The 26,057-nt window shown below is 43.2% G+C and overlaps 3 protein-coding genes across 3 annotated transcripts in view; all 3 read left to right on the top strand.

Annotated features, from left to right (window-relative positions):
• On the top strand, nt 1–15,843 carry UBE2D1 (ubiquitin-conjugating enzyme E2D 1). Its single transcript, XM_009996399.1, has 7 exons — nt 1–24; nt 8,618–8,681; nt 8,778–8,809; nt 11,541–11,618; nt 11,870–11,975; nt 13,704–13,797; nt 15,798–15,843. The coding sequence occupies exons 1-7, from the start codon at nt 1–3 to the stop codon at nt 15,841–15,843; spliced, it is 444 nt and encodes a 147-aa protein (XP_009994701.1).
• A 2,763-nt stretch (nt 15,844–18,606) lies between these two features.
• Nucleotides 18,607–24,756, top strand: TFAM (transcription factor A, mitochondrial). Its single transcript, XM_009996410.1, has 8 exons — nt 18,607–18,665; nt 18,773–18,909; nt 20,346–20,416; nt 21,633–21,782; nt 22,536–22,631; nt 22,915–22,971; nt 24,484–24,624; nt 24,685–24,756. Exons 1-8 carry the CDS (start codon nt 18,607–18,609, stop codon nt 24,754–24,756), a joined length of 783 nt encoding a protein of 260 aa, XP_009994712.1.
• A 40-nt stretch (nt 24,757–24,796) lies between these two features.
• DNAJC9 (DnaJ (Hsp40) homolog, subfamily C, member 9) overlaps nt 24,797–26,057 on the top strand; it is a 4,450-nt gene continuing 3,189 nt past the window's right edge. The window contains exon 1 of the mRNA XM_009996409.1: nt 24,797–24,895. Within this exon, the coding sequence (XP_009994711.1) occupies nt 24,797–24,895 (99 nt within the window). The remainder of the gene's footprint in view (nt 24,896–26,057) is intronic.

Below are 26,057 nucleotides of genomic sequence, written 5' to 3'. Positions count from 1 at the left end.
ATGGCACTGAAGCGGATACAGAAAGTGAGTGGAGGCGGAGAGCCCGGGCAGCGCCTCCTGGGGCCCCCTCTTCGCCCGCTGCCCGCGGGGGGCGCGGCGGGGCTGGGCCGTGGCCGGTGCCCCGCGTTGTTGCCCCTCCGAGGCCCATCTGAGGCCTGTCCTGCCTCTCCCCCCAACCCCGCATTCCCCCGGTTACCGGGGTCCCCTCATGGGGCAGGGGGGGCTGATGAGGCGCCGCTCCCCTCGTCAGAGCGGTGTGAGAGGGGGGAAATGGGTGGATGATGCCGGTTTCCTGACGGTTTCGGGGCGCTTCGCCTTCTTGAAAGCCCTTACCTCCCACCCCCCAGTTCCCAGTCAGGGCTTTAAAGTGCCGTTAATAAACCGTCTGAGGCGCTGTCCCCTTTAGGGCTGGGGGAGAGGCGACCTGGTGTCCAGGCGATATCGTTAGGAGAGGGGTGAGGAAGGAATTCTTCACCAAAATACCGTCCTCCGGCTGCGCGGGGCTTGGTGAGCTCGGTGTGTATAAGTTTCCTCTTTCCCACATTAGGAAGTGCGGCCAGCTCGGTGACCTTTGAGTGTGTATCTCGGCTGTGGAGGTTTGGGATAATGCTTGTACGTGGCCGGGTTTTAATTGTGGGCTAAGTTTCTAGGTGCAATTTTTGGTGTAATACTTGTACATGGCCGGGTTTTAGTTGTGGGCTAAGTTTCTAAGTGAAATTTTTGGGGTAATACTTGTACACGGCCGGGTTTTAATTGTGGGCTAAGTTTCTAAGTGGAATTTTTTGGGATAATACTTGTACATGGCCGGGTTTTAGCTGTGGGCTAAGTTTCTAAGTGGCATTTTGGGGTAATACTTGTACACGGCTGGGTTTTAATTGTGGGCTAAGTTTCTAGGTGGCTGCTGTTTGGCAGGACCCAGCTGGTCACTGCACAGGGCAGACAAAAATAGCGTTTATAGCTGGTAAACACACCAGATAATGTTGGTGCCCTGGCCGTGTTATAGCGTGAATAGGTGGTGTTTGTTGCTGCTGACACGTTGCCTTGAGTCGGTGTTTGTGCTCTCCTAGTGTAGTGACTGTGCTGTCACTTCTTGTTGTGAATTCCCTTTTGCTATTGAAAAATCCTCCTGCTGCAGCAGGAGGGTTGAACTTCATGATCTTCAGAGGTTCCTATGGTTCTATGACTCTGTGATATTGGTGTTACAGAAAGAGAATTCTATAATGAACAGTTAACACCTCAGCGAGCTAATTTGGAGTGCCCTACCATAGATATGAAGTTATTTATACTTGCCTACCACAAGTTGGTTTTTAGGACTCAAACTACAAAGCTTAGTAGACTTATCATATCAAATATTAATAAATTAACTATGGTGATTTTGCTCTAGCAGTGAGTTCTGTCACACTTCCACTTATCATGGGCATGTTTTGTGTTTTCTGGGCTTCTTAAATTCCTACTTTTGGGTGTCTCCTTACCCTTGAGTTTCTATAAAGAGGATTGTCCTGCATACCTTTTCTTGCCTCTTGTTTAGTTTCATTCTGCTAAAGTAAACAGACAAAGAGCAAGTGGAAAGCCTCGTAGTCTTCTAGTATTTCTGAGGTGGAGTGGTAGTTTGGAAAGTTAAAAGGAAGGAGAAGGCTTGAAAAATCAAACTCTCTTGATGTCAATGTAATATATGGAGCTGAAGATTATGAAATGTATTTGTACAATGGTATGTTTATCCTATTAAGCTTCTTGATGTTTCAAACTGGCTTCAAGGGTTGATAGCTCTGTTGTATCTGGAGGGTAGGAAGGGATAAGATCTGGAGTAGAGGGAATGCTGTAAGGAGCTCAGAGCTCACAAAGTGCCCAGAAGGACTCTTTGGAGAAGAAAGTGTTGTCAGAAGACACAGTGGTATTTTTGGGTGCTTGTCAGTCTAGACATACTGTCTCAAGTTAAGCTTGGATGGTTTTAGGGTGGTTCAGAATTTGTACTTTTAACACAGCTGAGGGATTCTGATGGCAAGTTTGAGTGCTCACAATCATTTTGGTGGTGCATGTGTTCAGGGTGGCTGTGTCTGCAGAGGAAGCAAAACTGAGACACGTGGAAATGTTTGTGAGCATTTTTTGGCTCATACCATTTGAGACTCCAGTTCCTAGACAGTATTGCCATTGTGCTCTGTGTGGTTTCAGCCCATCTCCCATGAATCTGCCTGGAGGCACTCCTCAGAGGAGGACAGCCTGCAGACTTCATGGGTGTACACTAATAGTGGAAGGATGTCTTGTCCTTGGGAGCTTTCTGAAGATACAAGCAACTGAGTAACGAACAAACAAGTTGATCATTGCACATAAGTGTATCAGCTTCATTGGTGGGAGGGTGGAAGTGCAGTGAGGACAGGAAACCCTGTGGTATAAGCACAGCTGTCAGTGCCACCTCCATGGCAAGTTCACTTTGGAGTTCTTGGAATGATGAGGGACTCCTGCTCATCTACAGCCTGTATTAGTTTACCTTGTCAGTGCTTTACTCTGCTGTGCCATAAAAGAGGGACAGTGTCTCTGCACTGTCAAAAACTTAAGGCTGCCCTCTGAGGTAGCACCAATGTTCCTTGGGGCAGCAGTTGCTTCTCTGTAGTCTGTGATGCACCAGTGAAATAATAACCCATGTTTCTGTGGGCATCGTGAATTCCAAATGTTGCAAATTAGGGGAACAAAACATTTAGTGGCAGCTTCAGTTGGAATGTTCTGCAAAGAAGCCTTCGTTGTTACCATGACTGGAAATGGAGGAGACAGCATGGCTTTTGTGAAAAATAGGAAATAATGCAGGCTGTCAGGTTTTATAAGTTTGTGTGTATGTCAGTTCTGCCCACTGGCCTGGTGCAGAACCATTTTCTGAGATTCCTGGTCCAAATCCTGTGTTTACATAGCAAATTGCAAGTTTGCTGTCCTGCCAGCTCAGCATCACAGCTGAGGTAATTGCTTTCATCATAAATCCTATACTTCATTGTAAGGATGGGTTGATGTTATGCTTGTAAAAGGCTCAGGTTATTTGGAAATCCCTACAAACCCAGTATCTACTTTTGTTACAGGCAAACGGATTTAGAAGAGATTTTGAAACCAGTGGCAAACTATTTTCTGACACATTTGAAGACTGGTTTAAAAATAGCTATTGGTGTTTTATCTTGGTGGTGCATAGGACTTGATTGTTTTCCTCTCACAACTCAGAGGGAACAGAAGTATTCAAACATTTAGATACCCCAGTGAACTATGTTTGTTCTGTATGCATCGACCAAAAGGGCATAGAGACTTGAATATTCATGTTGAAAATAACTTTTGTGACTGTAAATTGATTCAGGAGGTAAGATTTTATCAATATTCATCATTCAGATTTTGACTTTAAACCATGGAGTCACGTGCTGTATTTGGATGGCAGTAAAGATGATTAAGATTTGGATTCATAAATTGAATTGTTTCAGTTTGCTTTCAAAATACTAGCTGTGTTATCAAAGCAATATGTATTTTTTTCTTTAAAACAACGTATAAAAATATATTCTTTATTACTAAGAGTTAATTTTATATGAAGAAATGTTATGATGAATGCTTGCTCCCCATTTTCCAAATTTAGAAAGAGCAGACAATCCTTTAACTAGTCTAAGTATAATCAATGATGTTTTCTTTTGACAGGTGCCTCCAAACCTTGCTGTAATAGCAGCAGTGTATTCATGGAGTTAATAGGAAGTGAATCTGGTCTGCAGTTCTTTTTGGGCAAGTGTCCTGGTTTGGGCCCAACATGAGGACAAAGAACCAGCCCCATGGCTGCTCATTCAGGCAACTCCTCCCTCACACACACAGTCTGGAATGGGGAGGACAAAGCTCATGAGACAAAGGACAAGGAGGGTTCTTCACTGATTAAGGTTCTGGGCAAAACAGACTCGGCCTGGGAAAAATAAAATAATTTAATGTCACACTAATCACACGCACACAGGACACAGACACACATAGAGCAGTGCTTGCATATGTTACCCCACCCCTCCCTTCTTCCCGGGCCCAAATCACTTTGTTCCAAGTCCACTGGCCACAAAATCCAAGTCCAGTGGCCGTGTTCACCCCTCCTGGCACCTTCAGAGAATGTCCCACCACGTTCTTCCAGGAGTGCAGGGGCACAGCTGCCATCTCACCATGGGTTGCAGGGAAACTTCTGTTCGGGCACCTTCTTCCCCTTCTTCCTCGCCAAGCACCAGGATCTTCATCCCAGCACTCCCTTTCACTTCTTCAGCTCAGCTCTTCTTTTTCTTTAAGTGTTCCTCTGCTCAACTCTCACGTCGGTTCTTTTGTTTGTTCATGGCAGAGGAGCATCTGTTGTCCCTCTGATGGCTCCTTGGCTGGTTGGAGCAGGGGGAGCTTCTCAGCTTCTTACTGGAGCCACCCCTGGGGCTCTTCCCCCGCTACCAAGAACCCACCAAACCAAACCAGAATAGCAAGAAATTTAGAATTTAGCTGGCAAACAGAAAACCCTGTGTTTAAAATTATGGTGTGGAAAAGAGCTCCGGTTGTGGCTTTATGTCACTTAGAGAATTCAGATAGCTTTTGGTGATGCTGCCTGCAGTTTATTTTGGTCTTCTGATAGTCTGCAGTCTTTTTTTTTTCTGAGTGTTTCCTTTTTTAAACTGAAGGAGACATTTTCAGGGTTGTTTTTTTTTGTTAGTACTCATGCTCATAGCCATGGGGTGTCCCTGAGCACTATGCCCAGAATATTTATCTCCTTGTTATCCAACTATCCTTTACAATCTTGTTCCAGTAGCTTTTTTAGGAGAGAAACCTGTCTGCTCATGAAGCATATAAGTGTTAAACTGACCTTGCAGTCTTCACCAACTCTATTCTTCTATGAAATATATCCTATATTACATTTTGACAACGAGTCTGCGCATTTCCAGCTTTTGTAAGTGTTTTACATCTGTTAAACCTGTTTTTGATATTTTTGCCTCAGGCTGGGCCCAGAGCTATTCTACAGTGTGAGGTGCAATGAAAGGTGGTGATTTGGAGGCTTTGCTGTCTCCATCTCCAGTAATTGTTATTTAGCATTTGTAGGTGACACTAGTAATGGCTTTATTAGCTGCACCTCCTCATGCATCCTGCAGACCTCTGTGCTCTGCTGCTGTCCTGGAGTTACAAAGAGGTGCTGGAGCATCCATTCATTACAACCACTGAGGGGTATAGAATTAACAGTATTCTATTCTACTCTCTAATATTTCCTGTATTTGGGAATATTAGAAAATGGATTCCTACCATTGTCCTCAGCTTTGCTGTTTTCTCTGCACAGGCTTTTCCTGGCTGCACTGGGATAGTGTGCCATGTGTTGAAGCTCTTTGTAGATGCCTTTATGCTTTGACATTCACCAGGCCTTGAAGTAACTGATACTTATGTTTTCAGCTCTTGCAGGCAAAATCGTGGGCTTGTGACTTCTCATACCAGTCCTTGCACTGATGGACACTGCAGCTTGGAGTGTTGACTTTCTCTTCTGAAACCAAACCTGCAGTGCTCTGAGCTCTAATCCTGCTGTTAGCCTGCAGACATCAAAGTCTTGCACCAACATTTTCTAACAATATTGATGTAGACAAGGCCTTGAAGTAACCAGACCTGTATCGTGCAGCCACATAATGATAATCCATAAAACATGGACAAAACTGCTGGAAACAGTTCGCTTAAAACCCTTAGTGTTGACCCTGTGATGCCATACATGCAGTTCTCTTGCACTTCTTGGTGAGGCTTCAGCACATGGTGCTTTGTAACTCTGCAGCCTTGCTTGACACAGCAAGGTTTTGGGCTTCTTGTGAATAGCATCTTTACTGCTTTGAATAGAGAATTCTTATATTCAACATCTTGTTCTTCTGCAAATATATCAAGTCATGAAGAACTTCTACACTTACTCTAGGGAATCATCACAACTGTTCTGTAGTGTTCATCTTTGGACACTGGCAAGTCATTCTGACTTATAGAGGACAATTTGACTGTCCTTGCACCATTTCAAAAGATGTAGTAAAGCTTGAAGCCTAAATCTTAACAGCTCTCCAGATAACTTTGCTTTTAATATGAAGCTTAAACAGCACAACTAACAGTATAAAACTCAATAGTTCTTTGCTGATCACAGCTTTATCTGAGCCTGCCTGTAAAGGCTCAAACTCTTAACACTGTCAAATGCAATTTACCAAGTTCGATCTTTTTACCATTTGTGTAGTTAAACCATATTAGCTTTAGTACGTTATTTCTTATGTTTGGAAAATATGTCTTGAATTTGCTCTGTCAGACTTTTGAAGTCTGGTTTTATGTTCCCTAGCTGCAAAAGCTCTCTGAATTGTATCAGTTTCACTTTCACCTCTTGGAGTTGGTTGAAGAGAGCATTTTCATCATTATTAGGGAAATATTAATAACAGAAGTTGATACTTCTCGTCTGATTAAAAGCAAGTGTTTTATCATGGACAAATTTCAGTGCCTTTAGCCTGAACAAATTGAAAGTGGGTCCCTGAGGAGCCTGTTCCAATTCCTACCCATTCTGAAGTACATATGTACATAGGAATGAAAACCAATTTGTGTGAGTTGTGGGTGTGCTAAGCTCTCAAGGAAAGCATCTAGCAAATGAGAGTGCTGGTACAGACTTGCAACTGCAAAATACATGCTTGCCTAGCACTTTGTATATGCATTAAGGAATGTTTGCACATATTTTTAGAGACCTTCTGAAGAGCCTAAGCTGCATAGTTTTCCCATCATTGTTTTTTAGTCTGCCATGATTGCTATAAAACACATGATTTTCAGTTCTCTCTTTTGGCTAACAATCTTGTGTAGCTGCCTTTTTTTACTGTATGTCTTAAGACTTAATCTCTTGTTAGATTAGATCTTGAGTTGCAAATTAGAGTAGACAGTGGCTGTAGCTGCTCTGCTGCTGGTAATTCTTGTTTACAACTCTCATGACTCCTGGAAACTTGAGACTTGTTGACTCCCTTCGGGTACTGGCAGGGGCTTGGCTTTGCATAGGGTGCTAGTTCTCTGTATCACTCCCTCACTGAAATGGGAATCCTCCTATTACAAAGGGAACTGCACTTCTAAAGGGTTTTGCTGTTGCCTTTACTCAAAGTCTAGGCCAGAATTTTGTTTCTGGACCAAGATACAATTTCACCAACAGAATAATGTTTGAGGGTGGACGACGCTGTAGTTGGCAACCTGGAATATTGCCATATATATCAAGAACTGTCTCATTTGAAATCACAAAGGTTGTGAGGAGTAACTTCAGAGCAAGCAGTGCTATTACTTCTCTGTTACCTGACTGAAGGTGTGTTGCAGTACCTTTCTTTGAACTCAGGTCCAAGAACTGCGCCTCTAAGAAGTGTGCCTGACTTGACCTGCCAGGTCCATGGTCAGCTGGGTCCCTCCAAGACAGAACTGTTTGAGCTGAAATGTTTGCTGGGTGTTGTCAAGGGGTAAATATATCACAGCAGTTGAGAAGTGCAGAGTTTTAACCCTTTTGGATCACGCTACAGACACAACTTCTACACTGGAGTTAAACTTAAGTTGCAGTTTAAAGCTTGATTTTGGAATTTGTCTTGACTAATGATTTTTTGGTAGAAATGTTTCCATTGTTACTCCACCAGCTAAATTCAAGGAAATATTTGCAGAGCTGCTTATGTCTATTGTTAACTTAAATGTGTACATTTTGAGTAATTAGTTGCCTGGCTTAGAAACAGTGGTTTAGCACACATCTTCTGGCTTGTTTCAATAGAAGTATTAACACATAATCATAAACTTAGCACAGTTCCTATCAGCTTAGAATTGGAAAAAATTGTTTGTTATTAGTGGAGTGAAATATCAGGCATGGAAAGTAGCATATTGAATGAACCAATATTAATGCCTGGCTTGTTTTGCCCTTGACACAGTGATGATAAATCAGATGGAAGGTTGAGCTGATTTTGTGTAATTAAATAATAACTTCAAATTATTTGTGGCTCTGTGGACTTGTGTAAGAGAAATAAACCAGTTGACCTGCAGAAGCTTCTCCAAATGCTGCTCTTAAATTTCAGCTTTCTAGGAAAAGCAAGTTTAAAAAGCCTGGAGGAAATGAAATCAAGATATGTGAAATTAGGTGTGGAGAGATTATTTTCCTTTGTTTTCTGCCTTTCTTAGGGACCTTTGTTATGTTCATCTGTCATCTCTAGGCAGATTGCAAGCGTTTTATGACTTAGTTTAACTCAGCTAGTGTACATAGGCTAGGCCAACACAAGAAGCTTTTGTGAAATCAAAACTGAAGGAGCAGAATAGCACATACATTTCTAAATTAAGCAGTGAGTTTGCAGGCAGATCAAGAAACCTTTCATTTTCTTCTCTTTTTTCTATGTCTACTTTGGTATATCCAGCTTATTCTGAACTTGGCTATAACTCCTAAATACTCTCAGATACTAATTTGTAGCACAGTATTGTCTTTAAGCTGCAGACCTCACTGGCAAAAAATCCCCTTTCAGTATCAGTGGGCATCTCAAGTGGTGTTTTCTTTAAAAATGCCACAAGTCTATTTAATCAAATCTGTTTGTGTTCTCACTTTTGAAGTGGTGTCTGTTTTCATGTTGATGGCTTTCAAATACTGGTGTGTTTCTCACAGGAGCTAAGTGATCTGCAGCGAGACCCCCCAGCCCACTGCTCTGCTGGACCTGTTGGAGATGACTGTAAGTTTGTCATTGTACATTGTCACAAGCGACCCCTTCTGGTTACAGAAAAGCTGAGAAAAATCTCTTTAATTGTTGTATCTTTTTGACTTTCAGTGTTTCACTGGCAAGCGACAATTATGGGACCTGTAAGTATATAACTCGTGCCCCTTAGAATATACACCTGGCTTCAGAAGGGTATATTTGGATTGCTGTAAGCATGACAGTCAAATTCAGCTGTGCTGGGTACAGATTAACTGTTTAGTGTGGTGCTGTTCTTAGTAGTCTGAGACTAGTTTCTCTCTGTAATGGTTCAAATATCTGTCTCCATGAAGCTAGAGGTGCTTAGTCAGCTGCAGTGGCTGAACTGGTGATGTGGGCTGCAAGGTGAAAAGCTTGCTTTTCATAGATGGTAATTTCAATTCTGGAAGATTCACCCATCAGAAAGGAGGAAGAGTGGGTGTAATGCAATGTGGAGTTTGGTAACTGTGAGCAAGGAGTTGCACAGTGTGAATTTGGGGCTTTTGGAGCTGATTGGATGGCTGTGACATAGCTCTGACTAAAGCAGAAGGGTTTTGCAAACTGTAGAGGAGCAATTGTGGGCACTTACGGTTTCTGTGTGAAAAAGGCCTGCTTTCCTTGGCTTGGGGGGGATCTCTAAAAGACCCCATTTATGACTCTTGTCTAGCAAATAACATAAGAAAGAGCAATAATAAATACGGACATAAAACAGGACAATAAAGCTTAAGAACGGAAGAGTTTAAAGGAAAACTGAAAAGAGTTTTAGCAAAAAGAATCAAGAACAAGATGTCCTGAAGGAAGGGGTGTTGATTGATAATCATGGTAAGAAGTTTGTATCCCTAGTGTTTTCCTTTTGGAATGAAGAGTTTGGAAAGAGGAGTCTGTGTTTCAAATGGTGAGTTGAATGACTGAGAGGTGAAGTTTTGAGACAATGCATTAGGATGCAGCATCACATGGTGGAGAAAGGTGGAACTGTGAAGCAGTGAGAATCAGTTCCTGATCTGCCAGTGGTATGCTGGAGTCTGTTGTCCAACTTGTCCATGGCCCAGCAGCAGTGGGATTTTTCTCTAGAATACTAATCCTTTTGCCATTTTTCTTTAAAAACACATACAAAGTTGCTCTGCATTGCTTGAAGCTAAATGGCAAAACAGCAAAGTTCAGAGTTAACAGAAGCTTCCATGCAGATTGCCACCAATAATGTCTTTGTTTCCAGTGACTCTGATCACCTGAGTAAGGGAAGAACTAGTACCTAAATCCTGACTTAAATTCCATTGTTTCTTCCAGCTTGCAGTTCACCTTTCATATTCTGCACTGGAAAATACTCTTCTCTTTGCTTTGGGTTCCTCAGTTTTCTCTAGTTAAGGATGAGCATCTCTTGCTGACCTTTCTCAGCCATATCTGCTGAGAACACTGTCAGGATATTGGTCTTTTATCTTGATAACACAAGGAAATAGGGATATCCATCCTGTGCATTTCCTGGTGGCCTGAGGGAAGCATAGGACTAAAGTTTTATCTTCAGAATTCACTCCCTAGGTGTAGAAGCAGAGTAACCTCTTCTCCTCTCTGTGGGCATCATCACTTTGCTTTATATACCTTACAAAACATACTGTGACCTCACTTTGCCTTCTGTCTGACACGGGATGTGTCTCATCTTCAGCTTATTTTAACTTTGGCAAATCCAAGCAGTCCTTTCAAACCTCCTGGGAAGTTCTGTGGCCATCTTTGCTGGTGTTACCTAATGCTGACTCCCTAGCAGTACTATATATAACCTGCCTCACACTGCAACACTTCATTTGGAATAAGATGACATGACTTAGTGGACCCCTTGTGACTTTACTTCCTGTATTCATCTTTAAAGCTGTAATTTTTTCTCATTTCCAAGGTGAATATTTTATTTAAAAACAGTTTGCCTTTGCTTCCCTAAGAAATCCCAAAAACTTGGTATTTTGCAGCTTTGCTGAGATTGGATTTCTGTGTTGCTGTTTTAAACTCACCAAGTAATGAGAGAGGTTTTCTTCTTCTTCTTCCCTTAATCAGAAGTGGGAGCACTGCTTCCTATCACCTAACAGTGAGACTTTACTTCCCACTTCTCTAGCTAATAAAAAGGAAAGCTTTCCTCTACAGAGGGCTGCAAGAAGGTTATTTCTGTTACCTGTGTGCAACCTAGACATAAACCTGTGCACATGTTCTCTAAGAAAATGCATGTTCACAGGTTTGTACAGGTCACAAAGATGTTGTGTGTTTTAAAACTTCCCTGATGTCATCATGCTGAACTGAATTATGTTGGAAAATCCCACTCTTCCTACTTCTTACTCTTCCTACTCTTAGCTTCTTAAGGTAAGTATATTTGTAGCTTAAGGATGGAGGAGGATCAGAGCAGCTGTGGTGTTGCAGGGAGACAGGATTTGGAAGATCTGCTCCGGGTTTTGTGTTCCCCTTGGTGAGGTGGAGCTGAGCTCCAGGAGTGCCTTGCAGCCCAGATAGTGAGGAAGGGAGCAAGTTTAAGCTGATGGATCAGCAGTTTTGTAGCTCCACCAGTCCAACACTGCTCTCTCCCTCTCTCTCTCTCTCTCTCTCTCCCCCACAGAAGGGCAGCACTCCAGAGCCATGTTGGTCTCCTGCAGAAGCAGCCATGGTTGGTTCTACTGGATCTCCACAGGCCACTGGGAAGCTTCAGTTCCCTCTGTGCCTTCCCAGTACACAGTCCATACGGGGCTGTGGCCCATAGCACGGGCTGTGTACTGGGGGAGAAGGGATGTTTAAGGATACACACAGCTTTAGGAAGTTACCTGTGTTCAGAAGGGAATCTCCAAAGTAATTTAAATAAATATTAATATTTTGTTTTGTTTTTTTCCCTAGCCTGATAGTGCATATCAAGGGGGAGTTTTTTTCCTCACGGTACACTTCCCAACAGACTATCCTTTCAAGCCACCAAAGGTAAGACTTTTCCCTCAGAAGTTATGCAATGTTTTGTTTCTTTGCCTTAGTTGTTTCTTAATTTTGGAAGCTAAAAGCAGAAAAGCCAGCAATAGGGTCCATGTTCATAGCAGGTGAAGAGAAGACTACAATAAGTTGTTGGCAGATGGAGTATGACTGGAGCTGAAGGGACAACATTAAGGATTCCAGATGCAAGAGACAGCATTTTATGATACTTGAGGTTTATTTATTTCTTTATTTTTTGCTTCTAGATTGCTTTTACAACAAAAATATACCACCCAAATATAAACAGTAATGGGAGTATTTGTCTTGATATCCTGAGATCCCAGTGGTCACCAGCTCTGACTGTATCTAAAGGTAAACTCACAGATTTGCTGATCAATGTGTGGAGTTGCTTACACTGTCATGGCACTTCCCTTTTCCTGAGGGGTGGGAGTGGGAACTCATCCTGCATGTTGCAGAAGTGGCAAATTCCATTGGAATTGGTGTAATGATCTTGCACAGTTTATTCAGCGCCAGGTTGCATAAAATAGTATGTGCACAGCAAAGACATGTAATAAAACAAGTTGGGGAGATTAATAAGTGTCCAATTAGCCTGAAATACGACTTCTGTATTATAGTAGACTGTGCATGCAGAACTGAGGAGAAACTGGTGAGTAGAGCTTAAAAATCAAATTAATTAGGATGTAAGTGGAAAACCCTGATACGTGAGGTGTGTGGACTTACCTGGTAGCTCTTTGGGGTGTCTGAGCATCCTTGTGTGGGCTAAGGTTTTAATTACACTGTAATTTAAAATTAGTTTTCTTCTGCTTCGCATTCCTCTAAGATGATTCCTTTGAAACGCAGCTGCTTCCAAAGTAATCAGTAAAATATTTGCTAAAATATTCTGCTCCTATAGGTAAACTTTCTCAAGTTGGGCAATTGCTTTTTGGAACCTTGAAGTCCCAGCTAAGTGATTCATTTGTTGCAGGCAGTTTGTGTCACTTCAGAAGCTGCTTAAAATGGGGGGTGCTGTCACTGGTTTTCCTTAGCCATCTCCCAAGATGCTTGGCCACACTCTTAGACATAGTACAGACAGTTCTCATGGATCACATCTTCCTTATTCCTTGAGAGCTCCATAAGCTACATGTCTGTTTTTAGAACGTTGTCATCACATGTTAGTCCTTGTCCAGGGGAAATGGTTCTATCCAAGTGCATAACAACCGCTGCAGGAATTGCACAAGCTGGATACAGTCCAAGCTTCATGCTTTTTCCTAGTGGTGTTGCTGAAGACCTGGGTTACTCTTGGGTGTAGTTGGTGTCACCTTTCCACAGAAATGAGTTGGTTTATTGCTGAGCAAAAATGGTCTTGTTTCTAGTTATTTAGAAGGTATTTAGCTAACAGGAGTTGGCACTTGTGTTTAACAGTTGGCATTTACAACTGAAAACTCTTAAGTTTTCAGATTTTCAGCACTTTTCTGTAAGTCTCTTGTTGAGTGTTCCTGTACTTATAAAGAGGAGCAGTCTGGTCTTATGTGTTCTGATTTGTTGTGTTTGCACATGATATGTTTTTTAAACTGGAAATCAGCTCAATGGCTCATGGATGTTTCTCCTTGATAGCTCTTGTTCCACTGACTCAGAGGATTACACCTCTGCTTGGTGTGACCAAGTATTCTAACCTGAGTTCCTAATATTGCTGTTGTATTTGGCACTTAATAGAATGAAACATGTCAGTATGAAGTGGTTGAACTTGATGCAGCTGAAAAGAGGTGTAAGTCTGGGCTCTTCTGTAACAAGACAAAGCAAGGGGAAAATTCTGTTCTACAGCAGATTCTTGCTGGAGCCTCAAATTCCCTTTCACAAGATGTTTAGGGTTGTAGAGGTTGTGAGTTCTCTGGTCTAGCATTAGGTGTTGTTTACTTAGGACCTAGAAAAATGGTGCTATATAAGCATTTCTGAGCAGAACTGCTGTGCAAAAGCTGAAACTAACACACATTCTCTTTCCAGTCTCTCTTCTACCACTCTCCTTCAGGGTACTGGACTATATTAAATGGTTGTATAAATAAAGCAAACTGACTTGTTTAATCTTGTGTCTCTTTTGTTTAGTTTTATTGTCCATATGCTCGTTACTCTGCGATCCTAATCCTGATGATCCTCTAGTACCAGATATTGCACAGATCTACAAGTCAGACAAGGAAAAGTGAGTATAACATATATTCTTTGTGTGTGGTTCTTGCAGATGGTTACCTGCTATGTCATCTTCTATCTTAACTTTTAAAGAGACTCTTTTCATAGATTTCTACAGGATTAGATTTTTAAATCCTGAGGGCACCCACCAGTGGCCTGGCAAGCAGGAAACTGGAGGCTGTGGGTGTTTTGAGCGCAACCAGCCTACATTATGGCCTGAGCTGTCTTCTCTAACAGGGTTAATTAAGGCTCCTGTGGATTTCCTAGGTGTGTGTGGGATGAAGAAAGGCTGAAACACAAGGTTGGTTTAGGATAGTAAACAAGGAATAGGAGTCTCTAAGGTTTTCCAATTACATCTGGTCCTAATTTGCAAGAAGGGAATAACCTTCCCCCAAATTAATCTGTCAGAGATTTTGTGGTGGCTTTGACAATCCAATGAATTGGTGCGAGCCACACAGCACATTCATAGCCAGCCTGACTTTGTCTGGTGACTTCTTCAAGCTGTGGAAGAGGTTATGGGTTTGGTTTGAGGCAGGCTTTTTATCCTTGGTACTCAAGCTGTTTTTTGTTAAACTTACTAATAACTATTTTAATTATTAGACAATCTGCTTCCGATTCTGTGGGGTGTTTGTGATATCCAGGAGAATTTGTGACTGTTTAACTGAGGAAATTGCTTGGTACCTTTTTTTTGAGTACTGAGCCACTGAGGACTGGTTGCAGTGCATGCTAATGGCCTGTGTTTCATCACCTGCCAACCACAGCTGCAGGAAGATCCCAGTATTGCTTTTACCTGAAGGACTGGATAGAGGAAGGATGTGGAAGTTACATGGAAGCCTGTGGTCTAGTATTTCTCTTCCCTAGATTACTAGAATGGCTTTTTTTTTCTGACAGTTTGATAGAAGCAAATCATGTAACTCGCTTCTGAAGTGCTGGAGCTCTGTGGCTTCTGCTCCCAAGCAGTTCACTTGAAGATGTGGTGCCTCAGCTTCTGCTCATTGGTATCTCAGCTTTTGTCCATCCAGTTAATAGTCATTTCAGCTGTTGTGCCTCCTGCTTGTGAATCACAGAAGGTTAGAGGTTGGAAGGGACCTCTGAAGGAAGTGAGCAAGGGATATTTTCCTGTTTCTAAAACTTGACATGTAGTCATTGCTGGAGAAAGTGAGTGAACATGTAGTCTGGACTGTAGCTTTACCATCTTACACTGATTTCCTACTACATACTTGAATCTCACCTTGGATTTAGGAAATTAAAAATATGTCTGGTTGCCCCTGAACGTTTATCTATGAGTATTTTGCTCTTCAGTAAAACTCCAAAACTTGTATGGTAACATTATTTTTGAGCAGAACGACAGTTAGTACGTGAGTTGCTATACTGATCTTAAGAAAAATCTTGTCACCATTTTCTCTGGAGGACTCAGAAGAAAGTGAATGTGGCTGGAAGAGTGGAATATAACCAATGTGAGGGCCAGAGGGACAGTTCCTGGTTTTCTAAAGACATTGACATGTGGGAGTGCTGGTCAGCTTCATACCAGAAGGAAAAAGACATAAAACTTAAAATCTAGTAAAAATGTTTTTCAGGAAGTTTTTCTTTCAGGTTCTGAAATGCAGAATGGAGAGTTAAAAAAACCACTGTGCCTTCTATCCCCACCCTTTCCATATCTAGTTGATGCTACTGAATTTTATGCAAACTAAAATGTGTGAATTTTGTCAGTGTTACAGCACACACATGCAGGAATAACTAGGTACTAATAAGGGAACCAGTTGTGAAATGTTAATTAAATATGCACAACAATACACATTTTAATCCAATCCTGTGAGACTGTTTTGATGGGTAACTTTAGAAACTGAACATTCAGTGGGCATGTGTTTCTTGGCTTTTAGACTGTTCTAGTGTTATTTGAGTCAATGCTAAGAGGTGAAAATCTCATGACATCTGTAGGAAGTGACTGTGTGGCCTTTGTCACAGACCTCACTAACAGCTCTTCACTCTGGTGCCTTCCCTCTTGACACACAGGTACAACAGACAAGCAAGAGAATGGACTCAGAAATATGCAATGTAGACTTGTGAAGACTTCCTCAACTACCACAAGTACTGTAAACTCAAAAGCAGCCAGAGCACAGTTCCTGTTCCAGTGTGTCATAATGTCCCTTGAAATTGTTTTCACCCATGTAAGTGTGTTTCTGGAGCAAGGGCGAATAAACTTCTGAAAAATAACCTTCTGACTGTGATGAGAATATTGATTCTCTTTCTGTGCTTTGCAGAAGACATTTATTATGGTTTTTAGGAGTTGGACACATGCATCTTCAGACTACAAGATCCATAATGCAGTTGTAAAGCAACCAAAATCTTTTTTGCTGGAAAAAAAAGTAGTTTGTTTTTATGTGATGAATACTGTATGTGTGTCCTTTGAAGTATGTTGTCTGTTTCATAAGTGTGTTCAGATTTCATTTTGTTAGTTCACTTATCTAATTTGTTTGGTTGTTGTTTTCTTATTTTATGGTATAGACTAAATATTTTATTTCATGTTAGACTGACTTCCTTGTGCACAGTATTGACAAGATACAACTGCTAGTGATGGAAATGATTGGAGTATCCCACACAACAGGATATTCTAAAGACTGCAGATTTCTTAAAACCTAAAATAATCTTTGCACTGTATTTCTTTGTATGCTGATGATGGTGAAACACTTGGTTTGGATTCTGTTGCATACTTAATTTTATTGCAATGTGAACTAATTGCACTGCTTTGTAGAAAAAAATATGTAACCGTTTTGTTGCTATTCACACCTGATTTTTTGACATGTGGGCAACATAACACTATTACAGACCTTTACAAATCTAAATGTAGCCTTTTCCATAGAAATAAAATGCATTTTCTACTACTTGTCTTGGCTTTTTTAAAATAAGGCATATCCTTAAAGTGCTTGCTCTAACATGAGAGAATCACAGTCAGTCTGCATGTGTCCTTGTAGACAAAAAGGAAAAGAAAGCCATGCATCATCTACTACTTAGAATGGTATTGCAATTAATTTTTATGCTAGCTTTAGCTAATTGGTTTAGCATGCTGTGCCCATTGTTTTACATAGGGTTTCAACTAGTTGAATTACCTCTCTATTAATCCACGGAGGAAGTAACATAGTGTTTGAACATCAATCCCTTCAGCCAAGCTGGTCTCTCTGCAGTATCAGATTGTTGCAGTAAACTTAGAGCACTTGAAGCTTCAGGCTACACTTGTGGAAAACCTAGAGATCTCTTCTATTCAAACCAGAGTTATTGTCATTTCATACTCTACCTTCTTCTTGCCTATCTGAAAATAAAATTGTTTGATGAATGTTTCTCTCTGTACCTCAGCCAGGCCAGAGCACTGGTGGGCAGCTGGGAAATTCATCAGCATGAAACTAGACTACAAAAAGGTCTGGGTTTTTTTACTGCCATGAGTACCAAACTGGATTTTGGGGTGTGGACAGGAACTGTGTACAGCAGGAGCTTTTATTCCTCCCAAGGGAACTTTGTTGCCTTCATGCTTGCTGATCCCAGTGGTGTGAAGTTGGTCCTGAAGGGGGAGAAGGTCCCTTCTGTGCTGTGGTTTCCTCCATGATGTAACAGTAACTTCTGAAACAAAAGCTTGATGGAGAGTGACTGTTGATGTTAAAATATTCTTGTTTCCTCTAGCTTGTAAGCTGAATAAACTTGGGGTTTTTGTTACTAAAATGAGTGCTTCATTCTACTTGAACCAGGACACTGTGGTTTGGAAGGCAATGCTGTTGTTTATACTTATTTCCCAAATGGTGGTGGGACACTTTGACCATCAGAATGTGTTCCCAGAGCTTTTATTTTCTTCTGGATTGGCAGTAACACGTTTGTTCTAGAAGTTACTTACACCTTTGCAACATCTGTACTGAACTATGTGAACTGGGAAGCTTGACTTGCAGCTCAGGATACTCCTGGTTTCTTGGTTTGTATGAGGGATGGGTTTAAAATATTTGTACTTTAGCTGTTAATTGTTAATTATTATTTTTTTTGCTGTGTGCCACACGTGCAGGAATGACTTCCCACCCCAGCAGGATGATCACAAAACAAAGCCCAACACCCAGTAAGGTGTTCTGCCTACAGTGTTCTTAGATACTTGTGAAAAACGATTGTCTTACAACTACCCTGTGTGAAGCACGTCTCTGATTCCTGTCACCCTCCTGCCACTTCAGCCTTTCTCCTTTTGAAACTGTATCTAGCTGAGATAAATACACCGTTGCTCGAAGTTTCTTGAAGAGTTGGTCAGATTTCACCTATGGAGAGGGTTGTCTACACTAGTGCTCTAATCTAGAGTTCCTCTCTTGATGCTTTTTGAGGGGAAAAATGTACAGTGGAAAGGTGATGCCATCCTGTGGTGGCTGCTGTGTTGGAAAAAGCCCTTCTCACCTCTGTGTCCTTTTTCCTGCTCAGGGCTGGCCTTCCCGCTCCCCAACCCGGCAACTCTTACCCAGAACTCATCAAGTCCCCTTTAACTAGTTCCCAATCCGTGTCCCTTTCCTCCCTGCGGCCTGACGCGATACAACGCGGCAGGAAACCACCCAGAACCTGCTGTGCGGTGGGAGCCGGGGGGCTGGGGTAACCCGGGATGGGTTAAACCGGATGGGTTAAACTGGATGGGTTAACCCGGGGATGGGTTAAACGAGTGGGGGAGTCACTTTGTTCCTGGGGTGAGGGGGCGTGGCCTGTCTGGAGCCACGCCCCTTGCAGGCGGGCAGCCAATCGCCTGTCCCGGCGGTGAGTGTCCTTCCTCCCGCGTGGCCCCGCCCCGCTCCCAGGATGCACCGCGGCAGCCATGGCGGCGCTGCTGGGCCGGGCCGCGGCGCTGCTGAGCGGGGCCCAGCGGCTCCTCAGGTGCGGGAGCCCCGGGAGCGGGGCTGGGGGGGGGGTTCCCGGCCGTCTGAGGGGCTGCGGGGTCCCGTGAGGGGCTGTGGAGGTAACTGGGAGTGCCGTTTGTGCAGGGGCTGCGGCGTCGTTGGGCCGGTGGAGCGCGGTGCGTGCAGCGGGGCCGGCGCGGAGCAGCGACCCAAGAGGCCTCTGACCGCCTATTTCCGCTTCCTGAAGGAAAACCACGCTGCTTTCAGGCAAAACAACCCAGGTGTGGGGGCTGGAGGGCTTAGGGTTGCCTTGGCTTTGATTTCACAGGATCCCAGACTGGTTTGAGTTGGAAGGGACTTGGAAAAACCATCCAGTCCCACCCCCCTGCTTGGGCAGGGACACCTCCCCCCATTCCTGGCTGCTCCAAGCCCCACCCAGCCTGCCCTTTAGCCAGGGCTGGGGCTTCCACACCTTCCTGGGACAACCTGTTCCAGTGTCTCACCACCCTCACAGTGGATGTGCTTATTTCTTACCAAGAATCTCATTTGGAAAGAACCTGGTTTTGAACGTGGCCTTGTGATGAATGTTAACGTGGTGAAGGACATGAGGAAGATACTAGTGAGCAAAACCGTTTCAAAGCCTGCTTTGCTTGGTAGCTCAAGAGCTCAACAGGCTGAAAGGTTGAGAATAAACTGGAGTTTATTTTAGTTATGTGCTGCACTTTTGTTTCCAAAATGAACAATCTGCAAATCAATGTGCTCTCTCTTACATGCAAACTGAGATTTTGGGGCTCTCTTGCCCCAATAGAAAGAGTATTTTAAATAACCTAATTTTTTTTTTCCTTTCTCATTGGCAATGCATCGTATTTTCAAAGGTTTCAATATTGCTATATTTTGACTCAAAAGCAACTCCCCATCTGTCTTGTTTTTCTGGAATGGAGGTTGTTGATAAGAGCTTAGTTCTGCTTTTCTACTGTTGAGGTGGCTGAACTTTACACTGGAGGTGGGAGAGAAATTGTTCCATTTTCATCTTTAAGTGGAAGGGGGAAAACCTGTAAAGAATTTTTTGAGGAAAGAAAGCTTAGGTCCTCTTTTTTTTGTTATTTGGGGGGTTTTTTTAGGGCTGTTTTTTTCCCCCTCTTCACAAATTGAGGTCTCACTGGAAATCTCCAAGACCACAGGGCCAGGACCAGAGGGGAAGGCATTCAGCTGAAAAACTTAAGCAGATTCAATCCCCTGAAATTTTGTTTTGGGGAGGAGGAAATTCCTTTTTATTGATAACCTCCTGTTGGATACTATTGTGGGTGTTTTAATTTTAATTAAGATCAGACCTGGCTGCTGCATCAGGTGGGTAAAGGTCACATTGTACTTGCGTTGAAGAAGCCAGCAGGCTGGTTTCCCTCCAGGTTCAGTGCTTCTTGGGTTATATGGAAAATGATCCAGCTGACAAGAAATTAAACACTGTTTAATTGGATTAATTAACCTCCTTCTGTCTGGAAATGGTGCTTCTGCTTGTGACATGTTGCACTGAGTGTGAACCACAGCAGCCCTGCAAATGGTGCAGTTCCCTTCTACTGCCCCAGAAAGGCTGGTAGTTTTCTGAAAGGAAAACAATGTATTTGTAGAGGGAAAAGAATATAGTTACAGCTTTTCATGGGGGAAAGTGGAGAAGCTTCCTGAAGGTGCGGCTTTGATAATTTTTTTTGCTTCCATCCAGAAATGAGCAACACAGAGGTGGTGAAAAAAATAGCAGGTGCTTGGAAGGAGTTGCCAGCCTCACAGAAGCAAGTGAGTTTGTGTCTTTGAACTCTCTATAGAGTCTCTGTGGTTGTTTTGCTTAGTTTGTGTCCTCTGTGGGCTTTTTGTGTTGTTGATGGTGTTTTTTGAAACAGCAATAAAAGCATTTGGGTGCTGAAGTTCAGACATAAAAACAAGAGAGTTGAGAGGTTGTCAGGACTCAGGGGAAGATACTTTGATACTTTGACACAAGACCTTGGGTTTAAGTGTTTTTAATCTGTTGCCACAGACGCAGAAGAGTGAGACAGATCTGGCTGGGAGCCAAAATCTCATGTGTTTTTGAATAGTGATTGTGAGTGTGCATGACATGTCTGACAACATCACTATTGTACAGTTGTCCTGCTTTCGTTTGCACAAGCAAGGCAAAACCTCAGTTAATTCTGATGAAAGGACCAGCTCGGTTTTTTTGCCCTGCAGATTAGATAGTAACCAGAGACATAACTTGCAGGTAACTTCCTTCAACTTTCATCCAACCAACTTACTTTTTGTAGTTAAGTTCCTGTAGGGTTGTGAACCAGTTCTATGAATGGCTGATCTTTGCTGAATAGAAGTGACATTTATAGCAAGGCAATGATTGTTCTTCCCTGAGTGCAGTTAGTGGTTAGGAACTAGTTAGCTAGGCACTAATTGGAGTTTTCTAGCTGAAGTGATGTCTTGGTTCAACAGAATTCAAGTGTTCTTAAATCCTTTCTGGCTCCATGTGCCCTGGTACAAAATGCATTTCCATTTCTGCCTCTGCAGTGGGGATCAGGATGGGGATTTCCCAGGTCTACCCAGATGCTTGGCAGCCTGGCTCAGCTCCTCCTGTTTCCAAGGCCATGGTTTTGGGATGCTCCTATACCTGGTGTAGGAGTGTGTTCATGGAGCCTTGTGTGCTGCAGGGGGTACACACACTTTTGAAGAGTCATCATTTAAGTCAAGCTTCAGCTCTTCCTTCTTGGGTAGAGATTGTTGTTGCTTTCAGCTTCAGTTTGAAGATTGCTCTAATGTTACTGGATGACATGAGATAATTTATGGGAAGAGCCCAGGTTTTGAATCTTGAGTTCTGAACCCATTCTGCTACTGAAATTCCTGCTTCACCTGCAAATCTCAGGTTTCAGGGTTGTCTGTGATACGGTTTTTATTATTAACAGGTTAGAAGTGTGACCTTGTTTAATGGTCAGGTTCTTCTGAACTGCTTCAGGCTGGGGATTTGTTGGCATTGTAGGTTTATGAGGAAGCCAGGAAGACAGACTGGCAAAAGTATCAGCAGCAGTTGGCTGCATACAAAGCACAGCTGACCCCAGCCCAGGCTGCAGCTTTGAGAGAAGAAAAGAGAAAAAGACTGGCAAAAAGAAGATCATTCAGGGCAAAAAGAGTAAGTATTTTCAGCTTCAAGTTTCTTTTCTCTCGAGGAACCTGGAGTCTGTGTATTGAGCAGAGCTCAGGCAACTCTCAGAATAGAAAAACCCAAACAAACCAAACCCAACCAAAAAAAGCCCAACCAAAACCATTGACTAAGATAATTGCTGGTGTTGGCAGTTAATTAGGTGGCTTTCCTGGGGTTGAATACCAGAACTCGTGCATATCTTTGTGCTTACAGGTAGCTCCTCTCTGCTGGTTTTTTTTTTCTGTTCTTAAAGCTGCCCAAGGAGTGATAGGTAGTAAAAGACATTTGAAGCACCAGCACTTTATTTGGTTGGGAAGACATCTGGAAACAGCTTTTCATCTAGGCCTCTTACCTGTTACTTTACTCATCCCTACAAGGTAGTAGCTGCTTGAAGTAGCTTTGTTTTCCTTCCTTTGCTTTTTTTAAATCCTTCTGAAGAGAATAGGAAACCTAGTTTTGTGGCTTTCTTACTGAGTGGAATTTAGCAAGTCTTTGGTTTCTGGATAACTTTGCTAAACTAAAAATCAGTTTTTAAAAGCCTTTTTTCATGTCTGGAAATTCAAGATTTTACCTTTTCTTAATTGTGTTTAGCATGGGCAAGTGGTGAGAATAACCATCTTGAAACACCAAAATAGGAATTTTAGCCTGATGTTTGCATAAAATACTAAGACAAGTAGTAAATTTAGTGTTGGAAAAGTGCCTGTTTAGCACATTGAATAACTTTCCTTCTTGTTTTCAAAGGAATTGACTGTGCTTGGAAAGCCAAAAAGACCTCGGAGCGGCTTTAACATTTTTGTGTCGGAAAATTTTCAAGCAAGTGAGGGGATATCCCCTGTGGTAAGCCAGGACAGATGGCTCTCTGAAATAGAGGGGTTGTGTTCAGGGAATCTGCTGGGTTCTATGAGTTTCCAAGCAACTGTTCAGCAGTTCAGTCTCTGGGTTTTGCTTTGCTGAGGCTGTGGTCAACAGCTGCCTGGTGGCTGCTGAGGGGGGTGAACAGGCCTGAATATTTCTGCTATTTTTTTGGTTTATATTTGGGTTTGACTAGTGTGGCATTCATCTTTGCGGTCAGTCTGCTCTTAAAAATAAGCCTAATAATTATATCTTCTGTATCCTGTAGGCAAAGCTGAAGCAGTTGTTTGGTGCGTGGCAAAAAATGTCCAGTCCTCAAAAGCAGGTATGTCAGTGGCATTTGATGCTCTGATCTCATCAGAACATTAGAAACTTGGGGTGAAAATTAGTAAATTCGTACCAAATTCTGAACTGGGTTGTTAAAAGGAGAACAGTGAGCAAAACCAGTCTGAGATCTCATTTGTGTGTCTTGAAAAAAGGTGGCCATTGCCTTTCCTGGTGTCGAGGAAATGTGAGTGGGATAGGATGGGAGTTCCAGTTCTCTAGAGAGAAAGGAGAAATAATTTGCAACCTTTTGATTGATTTATTATTTTTTTCTGATCATGTGTAATATTTTTAAATGCCAGCACAGTAGTTTGCTGGCTTGTGGAAAGGTTTTTGACAGAAATGCACATGTGATGTGCAGACAGTCATTTATGAACATCACTCCCCTTCCTCCTGAAGGCCCTTTTTCCAGGCTGTTTTGAATCTGTACTTAGAACACACACCAAGTTCAAGATTTTTTTCTGGAGGAAAATAATTGGAAATAGTTCTGCAGGGTCAGTGCTGGGCCCAGTCTTATTCAACATCTTCATCAGTCACCTGGATGAGGGCATGGAGTGTGTCATCAGCAAGTTTGCTGATGACGTGAATCTGGGAGGACTGGCTGATCCACCTGAAGGCTGTGCAGCAATCCAGGGAGATCTGGGCAGGTTGGAGAGCTGGGCAAACAGGAGCCTCATGGGGTTCCACAAGAATAAGTGCAGCCTCCTGCACCAGTATAGACATGGGGTTGACCTGCTGGAAGGCAGCCCCACAGAGAAGGGGTCCTGGTGGACAGTGATCCATGGGACAGCAATCTGCTCTCGTGGCTAAGAGAGCCAACAGTATCTTGGGATGTATTAAGAACAGTGTGTCCAGCAGGTCAAGGGAGGTTCTTCTCCCTCTCTACTCTGCCCCAGTGAGACCACATCTGAAGTGTTGTGTCCAGTTCTGGGCTCCCCAGTTCAGGAGGGACAGGGATTTACCAGAGAGAGTCCAACAGAGACTATGAGGATGATGAAGGGACTGGAACACCTGCCTGATGAGGAAAGGCTGAGAGACCTGGGGCTGGTTAGTCTGGAGAAGACTGAGGGGGGATCTAATTAATGTCTACAAATATCTGCAGGGTGAGTGTCAGGAATGGGCCAGTCTGTTTTCAGTGGTCACCTGTGATAGGATGAGGGGAAACGGCACCAAGTGACAAGACAGGAAGTTCCACTTCAACATGAGGAGAAACTTCTTTGCTGTGAGGGTGACAGAGCCCTGGGACAGGCTGCCCAGAAAGTTTGTGTAGTCTCCTTCTCTGGATTCTTTCCAGTCCCACCTGGCCAGGTTCCTGTGTGATGTGCTCTGGGTGATCCTGCTGTAGCAGGGGGGTTGGACTGGATGATCTTCAGAGGTCCCTTCCCATCTCTATGTTTCTATGAAATACTTATTCCTGTTCCAGCCAGCTCTCAGACTAGTGCTCCAACAAAAAGCCTTGGCTGTTGGTAGGAACAGGGAATAAAATCCCTGTTGATCCATCCTTCTCTTCCAGCCCTACCTGCAGCTGGCTGAAGATGATAAGGTTCGGTATGAAAATGAAATCAAGTCGTGGGAAGCAAAAATGGTTGAGCTGGGACGTGAAGACCTGGTACGTTCCAAAGAGCAGAAGCCAAAAAAGCAAACTGCTGGAGCTGCCAAGAAAGCTGGAGCTGCCAAGAAAGCTGGAGCTGCCAAGAAAGCTGGAACTGCAAAGAAAGCTGGAGCAGCCAAAGGTTCCTCCCAAGAAAACAAGGCAAAATCAAAAGCGAAAAAATCGGAGGAATAAAACGGTCAAGTATTTTTACCTTTCCTGCCATTTGGTTGTCATGTCTTCATCCTGCTGTGCTGATGCTGCAGTCAGCATTGGCACTGCAATTAGGAGAGCCCTGTGGGGGCCCTTTGAAGGTGTAGGAGAAGGTGATGAGGTCAGAGAGGGTTTGGTGCCTCTCGGAATGGACTGAAACAATCATGGCAGGTGTAGCCTGAACTGTCCAATAACTGGTTAATCAAGCTGTGAATAATGACACTGACATCAGCAGAGCTCTGCAAATCATGGTAGGTAACAGCTGGCTTTTCTAAGGTGGTGTTTTTTTTTTCATGAAAGCAAGAATATTCTGCTGTTACCATTAAATTCTGTAAGTAAGAGCTGCCATCTGGGCGGGCGCTGCTGAGTTTTATTCCCTCCATGGTGTGGGCAGTGACGTGTTCTACATTTCAGCAGAAGGCACAGGCAAGATGTCAAATACTAACTTGTACTTTATGCATCTTTTTGTACCTACCAACCTGTGTATTCCACTTGTGCTGCATTTAATTAAAAGACCATACGAGTTTTGTACGAACATCTCTTTCTTGGCCTTCTTATCCCGTGGGTTTTGTTTGGATACGTGCAGACCCTTTGGCCTCCCTGTCACACTCAGGACAGCCTGGAATGAAAAGGCAAGGTGTGAACTGTGAGAACAGAGGGTTTTGATGCAATAAATACAGGTATTTTGAAGAGCTGCGTGGGTTTTATATTTATTTTTGTCCCCTGGGGGTGTGTGTTGTGGAAAATACGTATTTTTAGGAGCAAGCCCAGCTTTTCCAGGAGCTGCTGGTGTCGTCCAGCCTGACTGACCCACGAAGAACCAGCAGAGCTGCTTTTTGACCAGAGGAACATCTCCCTGCTGAGGAAAGGCTGAGGGAGCTGGGTCTGTTGGGCTTGGAGGAGACTGAGGGGCGACCTCATCAGTGGTTACAAATCTGTTCAGGGCAGTGTCAGGAAGATAGAGTTAAGCTTTGTTCAGTGATGACCAGTGACAGGACAAGGGGCAGTGGGTGCAAACTGGAGCAGAGGAGGCCCCATGTGAATGTCAGGAAGAACTTCTTTGCTGTGAAGTGACAGAGCCCGGGGACAGGCTGCCCAGAGAGGCTGTGGAGGCTCCTTCTCTGGAGACATTCCAACCCCCCTGGACACGTTCCTGTGTGATGTGCTCTGGGTGCCCCTGCTCTGGCAGGGGGGTTGGGCTGGGTGAGCTTTCCAGGTCCCTCCCAGCTCTTAGGGTTCTGTGATTCAAGCGAAAATGGGAGGAGTTTGGGGTGCTTCTTTTA

The sequence above is a fragment of the Chaetura pelagica genome, unplaced genomic scaffold (assembly GCF_000747805.2).
Source record: "Chaetura pelagica isolate M959 unplaced genomic scaffold, ChaPel_1.0 scaffold464, whole genome shotgun sequence".
In the NCBI taxonomy this organism is placed as follows: Eukaryota; Metazoa; Chordata; class Aves; order Apodiformes; family Apodidae; genus Chaetura; species Chaetura pelagica.
This window is presented reverse-complemented; position numbering and strand designations above follow the sequence as displayed.